Source organism: Cupressus sempervirens, chromosome 5, assembly GCF_028749045.1.
Source record: "Cupressus sempervirens isolate cs-2001-9-10 chromosome 5, ASM2874904v1, whole genome shotgun sequence".
In the NCBI taxonomy this organism is placed as follows: domain Eukaryota; kingdom Viridiplantae; phylum Streptophyta; class Pinopsida; order Cupressales; family Cupressaceae; genus Cupressus; species Cupressus sempervirens.
This window is the reverse complement of record NC_143122.1, coordinates 353,370,304-353,379,841: the sequence shown is the minus strand read 5'-3', so window position 1 is coordinate 353,379,841 and position 9,538 is coordinate 353,370,304. Positions and strand designations below refer to the sequence as shown.

The window sequence follows — 9,538 nt, the reverse complement described above, 5'->3', positions numbered from 1 at the left end:
TATAGCAATTTTTACTTAGCAAGATTGCATTGTCATAATTTTTAGTTATCCCAAGTGAATATTTTTTCTATACATGGAATATTCTCTCTAGTTGGCATTATTTGCAAATCATATGTACCCTCTTATTATTTGTCTTTGTATATGTCATACTTTTTGTGTCATCATCTTTATACCTTTGGTACAAAAATATTTTTTAAATACTAAAAATTTGATTTTGTTTTTGCTTGTTGTTAGTTATATATAGGTACCTAGGTGCAAGCCCCTTGGGTGCTTCTCAATTGTTATTTTTGGCATTTTTACTAGGTTTGATAAACTCACGGTTTTTGCGATGATTTTTATTTTTTGAGATTAAAGTATTAAAAAATTGCGTTTATTTTTTTTAAAGAGGGGTAAATGCTTTGACCTGGAGCTATGAACCAGTGATGCCACAAATGGGGGACCTCATCCCCATTATATTTAAACCTTGATGGCAAGGATAACAACTCAACAACTTAACCATCACAACACGCCACTATTGGCTTAAAAATTGTGTTTATATACTTTCTAGTGGAGCAAGTTATGTTTCTAGATTATGTTGTTTGGTGATGGTGTTTATGGTTTTAATTTAAATTACTTTTTTTGTCTTTCAAGTTCATAATTTTTTTCCACAATAATTTTTATTTTTATGATTCTTGTGATGTTGGAAAGAGATAAGATCTTTCAAGCCATCCATGCACTTTTTTAGTTTCAACATATATAGTATATTTCAATTCTTTCCTTATTGGTATCCTACAAGATTACTTGGACATCTTTTCACTTATGAAGGTGTTGTTTGGATCCACACACTTTATTTTATTTGTAGACCATCTATAAATCTCATGTTACTTCAACTAGATTATAGTGTTGGTACATGCAAGGTCTTCAAAAAAATTCCTTAGCATAAGGATAGTTAATCATTTTTGTTGCTTCACTTCATCAAACTCCAATGTTTCCTAGCTTCAAAATCTTGTCTTTTTTGTTATAATTAAGGTTATAAAGTTTACTACAACTGCGCTCTCAATGTTTCTTTGCAACATATCAAATCTTAAATTCTATAGGAGTTCTAGAATTTTCCTTATGTCCTTCCTATGAAGCAATTCACTATAACTTTGAGATGGGTATTAATAAATCCTCCATTTATCGTTCTTTCATGCCTAATAATTTCTTCTTTTTAGCATCATTTTTCATTTTGGGGAGGAGTTTTTCCCCATTAGATTTTCTCATTTTATTCATTTGTGAGCTCGATTGCATTGTAAATAAGTACTTGACATGGCCTATAAGCAAGAACCCATAATCATCATATCATATTTGCATCATTCAAATAATAATTTGTGACTCCCTAAGTTTCAGTTCGAGGGGGTGGGGTGTGTGAATACATGTTACCTAAGTAGTTCACGAGAAGAACACTTGGAGTAAGTGTTTCCTAATCTTGCTATATTTAATGTATCTTATCACTGGGGATTTGATATTGCAAATTCCATTGTGTTCATTTTTCTTGGAGCTATATTTAAGGCACCATGTCTTCCTTTTGATATATGCTTACATGATTTTTTATCTAACCATTAGGGTCACATCATCCTTTTTATTTTCCTAACCCAAGGGAAAATTTTTAAACTTTGTCGATTAAAATTGAATAGTTAACTTTCAAGGTTTCCTATATGCTTTTCACAACGCACTAATAGCTTTTATTCTTTACATGGTTCATGTATTAGCATGGTTAGATTATATTTGTACCATTTTTTTGTATTACTATCCACCTCCTATGATTCCTTGTATCTAATGGTTCAACCAATTAAAGAGGGGGCATATCCTATCTCTAGCTCTCTTATGTTGAGGTTGCAAATAGTTATATGTAGATATACACCTAGATTCATCACCATTTCTAGATGGGTTTTGACACATGAGATGGCCATGTCTAGTATGCCATGACACTTTTTAATAGGTTGAGTTTTATAATGTGTTTCTCTGTTATGCACATACAAACATGCATTTAATAGTAAATTTAGTTTGTATTTGTGCAACTTAATTTTAGTTACACGATAGAACTTGCTCATGACACATATTTTCTCTATTTTAAATAACTTAATCAATGGAGTTCGAATACCAAGGATGATGAGCATAAATATATCTACTTGATTCCATTACTTCAAATGGAGCCCAACATGCTTTGTCTGTCAAAATTTTATTTTATATGAATATTGATGAGATTTTTTTATAATACTAAAGTATATGCTCATCTAGGATTCAATACACATCAAAGTGGGAAGGAAATGTAATAATGACATCTATATGCCCATGTTGATTCCCATTTAATTTATGACTCATTTTGATGGATATTTTGTTAGAGTTACAAATCAATAAATATCTACACTCTTGTGTAAAGTTAAGATTGTTTCCATTTACACACACCTTCATCCATTGCACATTTTTATCCTTATTTGTATTTATTCCTATTAGTTGACTCAACTTTATCTATAGTCATTGGTAAATACCATGATGTGCAAGTTGAATTCACAACCATAAAATTCACACTTTCAAAACAAAAAATGTGAACTTCGACAAATTTAATCAATTGTAAGCCAACTTGACACATGTTTGCACTGTTACTTTTTGTTTAATGACATTCAATATGTATTAAGTGACATCTAAAATGTACATTTAGAAAATCTATCAACCAACTTGACACATGTTTGCACCATTACTTTTTGTTTAACAACATTCAATATGTATTAAGTGACATCCAAAATGTACATTTAGAAAAACTATCTATAACTATTCTAAGAATATATATTTTTAAAGTACTAAAATAATCTATCCACATCATATTACATGCATGTCTAATTGTTGTCTCCATATTTCTTCCACAATAGTGTTTGACCTACAAGTACTATTTTTCCTCACATACTATTAAAGACAAGGTGACATCATTTTCAATACTCTTTAATGAACTAATTCAATCTCATTGACTCAACTCAGTTCTATATATCAAATTGATATTGTATCTAAAGAGAATCAATTCCATACAAGGCAAAAAAGAAAAAAAAAACATATTTTGTACACATAAATTTTTAAAACTGAAAATAACTAATTTTTTACATTGACAAGTAAACTCTATTCAATCTAAACTTCACCATAATTCTGAAACTAAATGCTCTATCATTTTTATTCAATTCCATACATTTATATTTTAGAATTATCAATTGGCCACTTAAAATAATTAATAGAAATTTGTTTATATGTCTCTTTACATATATTCTATAAAGGTACTTTTAGAAAGCAGAGTGCAATAAAAGCTTGGTAGTTTGAGTACGATAGATCAACTGAATATAACGTCTCTATAAACAGTCTACTTATGTTTTTTAATTGTTGAAATAAAAATTTCAGAGTTTACTGTGAACATTCACTAATGCAAATATTAAAGTGTAAATCTTAAAATTTTATTTGATATTTTTTTCTTACAATTTTAATTAAAATCAACTCAAAATATCAGTCAATTGGGATGAAAAGAAAACTATAGCATGTAAATGCCTGAAGCAGTAAAAAGTTCAGGAGAATCATTTCACAATGTCTCAAAAATTTTAAAATTTTGGAGATTAAAACATGACAGATAAATAAGTATAATCAGTTCAAAATGGCAAGTTCCTTGCAAAAGAAAATGAATTTTCCTATTTTAATAGAAACACCAAATTAGTAATATGGAGGTGGTGGACCTCCTCCAAACGGTGGGCAGCATCCTCCACAGCACATCTCTACCAGCCAGCAACAACACAAACACTGCAAGCTGCATTAAAAAAAATAATGCATATTCAATTAAAGTAAGTATATTAAAATGAATGTAAAAGTAATGATAGGCAAAAGTCTACAACGCAGAGGTTTTTTTTTATCAAAGTTTAGGTTAGGAAAGAATAGACATTTATTTAAAAGGAGGTGGTATTTTTCTGAATTATGTTATTTTCATTAAAATTCAGTTTTACAAATTTGAGTCAAAAAAATTATTTGTGGTTTAAATAAAATGATTCTTGAAAGGTGACATATTCAAGTGTTATTCAAATTCAAGTGGTGCTTGATTATTGATTATAACGTGTTTTCTAAGATCAAGTCAGCTCAATTTATTGTGAAAATTTTCCTACGATCAAAGCTCACTCACCTTGTTATGTTGAAGAGATTTTCGTGACTGAGTAGACTTGAATCAAACTAATATTGAGATTACTAATGCTCAACAAAATACAATACTAGGTGGACAAAATCCTTTTAAACCTTTATTCATAAAATACAAATCAATCCACGTTAAAAAGTTTACCCGGCGCATTAAAAAAAAAAAAAATACAAATCAATCCATTTGACAATCAAATCACAAATTCTTTTTTAACATATAAAATCACAACCTACAGTTGTGAAAGTATTGTCATCAAATGTTACTACAGTTGTGAAAGTATTGTCATCAAACACTATTGTTCATAAAAGATGATCCCTTAGGCCCATTGAAGAGACGTTAACATCACTTTCGAGAGAGCTTAAACATGTGATATCTAGAATCAAATTGTGTATGTGGTGAATCTTTCTATTTCTTGGTCTCTCTTCTCATCGTGATAATGATTCATGGAATACGATCCTAAAAGTTGATGTTAAAAAGTCCTACACAATCTGATTCCAAAAGCATAGTAACTATCTTTAACATATCTAGTATTTATGAATCACGAAATATGATCTAAAATATTAATTATAAAACTATCACACAATCAAATCCAAATATCCAAAAACAAAATGCACACAAGATTAAACCAAAACGACTTACATTTCACCGATACAACCACCAAAGCCGCCACCCCAGCCCCCAAAACCACCTCCCCAGTAGTTGCCAAGGAGTGGAGCTCCCATCCCCCAAGGACCAGGCCCAAAGCCAGGGCCAGGGCCAAAACCAGGTCCGGGACCAAAACCACCCGGACCGGGGCCAAAACCAGGGCCGGGACCAAAACCACCTGGTCCAGGGCCAAAACCACCAGGACCGAAACCGCCCGGCCCAAAACCGCCCCCTGGACCTCCAGGTCCTCCTCCTCCTCCTCCCGGCCCTCCAGGCCCCATTACTGAACTACCCTGTTCGTTTCAATCAGCGCGGGTTCGAATCTCACAAAGGCCAATCTTTTATTCAGAGAAGTTTTGAAATGTGCTTCGATAAAGGAGGGCTGTACAAGTGAGATTTGTTTGAAGGTTTTGTAGAGAAACGTCGTGGTTTTCTTCGTAGGTAAGTTTCTCAGCTAACATTCTTCGCTACCATTCTTGCTTGTGTTTTGTCAAACAGGGGAGTAGACACCGCCTTAACACTAAATTTTCTTGTGTTGAGCTCTGACTAACCATTATTTTATTCATTTAAATTATTCATTTAAAACAGTTGAGACTTCAACTGAATGAATATGAAAGATTTTAATGACTTTTGTGGTATGCGGGATTCAAGAGTGGCATATGGTCCAATAGAGAAGTTTGATAAAGTTGTAATTCATATCCATAATAAATTCTATATGAATTTTTAGATTAGATTTTGAATCATGCTCAGTATTTTAGAAATCGAAAAAATATTAAAAAATAGTCTAAAATCAGATTTTTTGTATTGTGGGTAATGTGGTTTGTAATTTTTTCCAATAGCAAAGAAAGTACTTAAATTATCCACTTGCAACCGAAGCATATAATGATTGTTGTAATTTATATTCATTTGTCCTTTTTGGATGCAAAGTGGGCTCTATGTACTTGCAAAGTTTTAGTTTTGTTCAATCTTGTCTTGTTTTTATTTTTATTTTATTTTTAGGCAAAAGTGGCAAGTCACTATAATATTTTATTAATCTGATTCGACAAGGTCAATTGGGAAAGAATTAGTGAAGAAAACTCAGCATCATCCTTAATATATACATAGTTTTAGATATTTTGAACAAATAATTACAAATGGTGTATCAAGTACCACCCATCAGTATATCTAGAACTAAATATCACCTTCCTTCAAACTGGTATACGTGAGCATGATCCAACAAACTCATCTTCCTGAATTAATTTTTTGAGGGCAACATGTTTCTCAATTATGGATAAAGGGTGAAGTGATGAAACCAACAACCCATCACAACCCAAATTCAAAAGGAAATCCGCAACTTGGTTTCCTTTCCTCTAGGTGTGTGAAATACAAACATCCATGCACTCATCTAGGAGCCTCCAAATTTGAATAAGAATATATTTTAACTTCTAAGAGAAGATAGTCCTATGAATACAGGCATTAATAATGACAGAGGAGTCCCCTTCAATATGTAGCAACCGAAAATTACCTTGTTTTGCTAAAATAAGACCAACTAACAGAGCTTGTGCCTCTGTTATGTTATTTGTATTAATAGGCAAAGGGGATATTGTAATTGCCACAACATCTCCATCTAAATTTCTGTTACATGCACCAAAACCAGAAGGGCCAGGATTACCTCTTGATGCGCCATCAAAATTCAATTTCCAATATTCCTCATCTGGTGGCCTCCATCCTGTTGTCTTACTAGATAATGAAGAAGTGGAATAATTACCAATTTTCCAACCATCTGGAATGAATAAATGTTTCCATCTTTGAATAATTTGAGAGTCCCAAGAAGTAACAACAAGATTAATTTTTTTCTTTTTCAAACTTGAATTTGTCACCTCTGAGATAGATCTTTCAATTCCCTCCAAAACAATTTCTAAGGTATGACTATCTTTTCTAAAAATGTGTTTGTTACGTTCCCACCAAATAGCCCAAACAACCAATGCCGGAATACATTTCCAAAGGTTTGCAAATAATGATTTGGGATAAAGGACTGGCCAAGCTTGAAAAAGATCCTACAAATTATTTTGGAGAGGAGTACTATAGTGCAACTTATTCAAGACAAAAATCCAGCATTGATAAGCATATGAGCATGAGACAAAAAGATGATCCACTGATTCTTCACACTTATCACAAAAAACACAGTTAAAAGAGGAGGCCATGTGCAATCTAGTCAATCTGTCACTAGTCAAAATCCTATGTTTTAGTGCAAGCCAAGTGAAACAACCTACCTTTGGAAGTACAATATGATTCCAACTAAATGAAAATGCCCTACAAGTAACTTTATGAGAAACATTTTGCTGCAAAATTTTATAACCCTCTTTTATTGAATAATTGTCATCCTTAGCTAGAGCCCATAAAATCCTATCTTGAGATCCAGAAAAGAAGGACTTGCCTGGAAGACAAAATATCTTTGAATTGTCTAATTTCTTGAGATGAAAGTGGTAAAACCATTGGATCCTTCCAAAACACTTTCCCTGAAAGTTCACAAACATATGCCACATACTGATAAAGTTGAGTAGCCCAGTGTAATTCTGACACTTCAATAATATTTAGAGAAATCAAATTATTGGAAAGTGGAATTTGACCATTCCAAGAATCTCTCCAAAAGTTAACTTTAGTACCATCATTAACTTCCCAAGAAATATAATTAACCACAATATTACGAGAAGCTGTCATGAAATCCCATATAACTGAACCTTTAGGAGGATCCAAAATAGAGAGAATTCTAGAAGGATCATTATTATCCAGATACTTTTGTTGCATAATTTTGCACCAAGTGGATTGAGGTTTAGTGTACATTTGCCAAACCAATTTCCCACCAAATGCTTCATTTCTTTTAGTAAGGTCATGCACACCTACCCCTCCTACTGTTGGAATCTGTGACATATCCTATAATGAAATAAGTGGGATCTTACGAGAATCATCCATATTACATGTCCATAAGAAGCCCTTATTCATTTTCTGAATTTGAACTAGAATTTTGGGGGGAGCTTTAAGAACAGCAAAAAAGTAATTTGGAATTGCAGCTAATACTGATTTAATCAGCAAGACTTTCCCAGCCAAGGATAACCATATGACTTTCCAAGCAGTGATTCTACTCTAAATACGTTGAATGACAGAGTCCCAGTACGAAGATTTATTTGAACCCATAAAGAAAGGGATGCCCAAATAAATAAAAGGTAAGTAATCTTCTGAGAAACCCCATATTTGTTTAATTTTATCAGAAATCACTTTGTTTGTGTTAAAAAAATAGATTTTTGATTTTTGAGCATTAATGGCTTGACCTGACACTGCTGAATATAGACTAAGAACATGAAGAATATGCCTAGCTTCCTGAACATTTGACAATCCAAATAAAAGTGTATCATCTGTAAATAGAGAATGTGTCATAGCAATATTTGTACCCAAAATAAGCGTGCCATGCCAATTACTGAGCTTATGTTGATGTGAAATGGTCCTGCTAAAGGCTTCAGCCATAATGATGAAAAGAACTGGGGATAGGGGGTCTCCTTGCCTAATCCCTTGAGTAGAAGAGAAGAAGCCCACCGGTTTACCATTTATTAATATTGAAAACCAAGCACCTGAAATACATGCCTTAATCCGTTTGCACCAATTCTTTGAAAAACCCATTTTGGAAAGCACTTGCAACAAAAATTTCCAACAAACCCTATCATAAGCTTTCATCATATCAAGTTTTATTACAAAATTTGAGGAATTATTTGAATTTATAGAATGTAGAACCTCATGTGCCACTATAGCCCCTTCCATAGTTTCCCTTCTTGAAATAAATCCACCTTGTTCAGGAGAAATAATGCGAGGGATAAGATGTTGTATTCGAAGATATATGGCTTTAGTTATAATCTTGTATGACATATTACATAGTGAAATTGGCCTAAAATCTGCAAATGTTTGAGCATCCTTGATCTTTGGAATAATTGAGATATTTGTGGTATTAAAATATTTAATCATGGTTTTGCACCTTCTTGATTCTTCAACAGCTGCCAATAAATCCCATCCAATAATATCCCAACAACTTTGATAAAACATAGCAGTGAAACCATCTGGGCCTGGGGCTTTATCTGGAGGAAAAGAAAAAATGACCTTGCAAATTTCTTGAATAGTGAAAGGTGCCATCAACATGTCATTATCTTGAGATGAAATCATATTTGGAATTGAATCAAGAAGTTCATTCATTTGTGAGTTAGAAGGAGAAGACATGCTATTAGGTGCAAGGAGATTCTTAAAAAACTTCACCCCTTCATTTCGAATAAGATTTTCATTAGTAATAAGATCACCTGAAATAGCATCTTTGATATGAAATATTGAATTGTTAACTCTCTTTTGTTTACCTTAAACATGAAAAAAAATTGTATTTCTATCTCCATCTTGAAGCCATAGCTCTCTAGACTTTTGTCTCTAATAAGTTTTCTCTCTAGCACATAACTCATCCCAATCTCGCTGAAGATTCTTTTGAGAAACATATGTATCTTCATTCATACCATTTTGAATGATATGATTATATACATCTTCTAGTTGTAGTTTGACTGCTGATTTTTGAGAAAACACATTTTTAAATACATTCTGATTCCAAATTCTGATTTGAGACTTGACATATTTCAACTTCATAGCAAACTGATGCATTTTAAATCCATCCACATTAGGAGCCTCATTCCACCAATGCTGAACATTCTTCAA

The 9,538-nt window shown here is 32.5% G+C and overlaps 1 protein-coding gene across 1 annotated transcript; it reads right to left on the bottom strand.

Moving 5' to 3' along the window:
* Positions 1-3,433: 3,433 nt before the first annotated feature.
* On the bottom strand, positions 3,434-5,203 carry LOC149556182 (uncharacterized). Its single transcript, XM_089830310.1, has 2 exons — positions 4,814-5,203; positions 3,434-3,799 (listed from the first exon to the last, which is right to left on the bottom strand). Exons 1-2 carry the CDS (start codon positions 5,098-5,100, stop codon positions 3,706-3,708), a joined length of 381 nt encoding a protein of 126 aa, XP_089686436.1. The 5' UTR covers positions 5,101-5,203; the 3' UTR covers positions 3,434-3,705.
* Between the last annotated feature and the right edge of the window lie 4,335 nt (positions 5,204-9,538).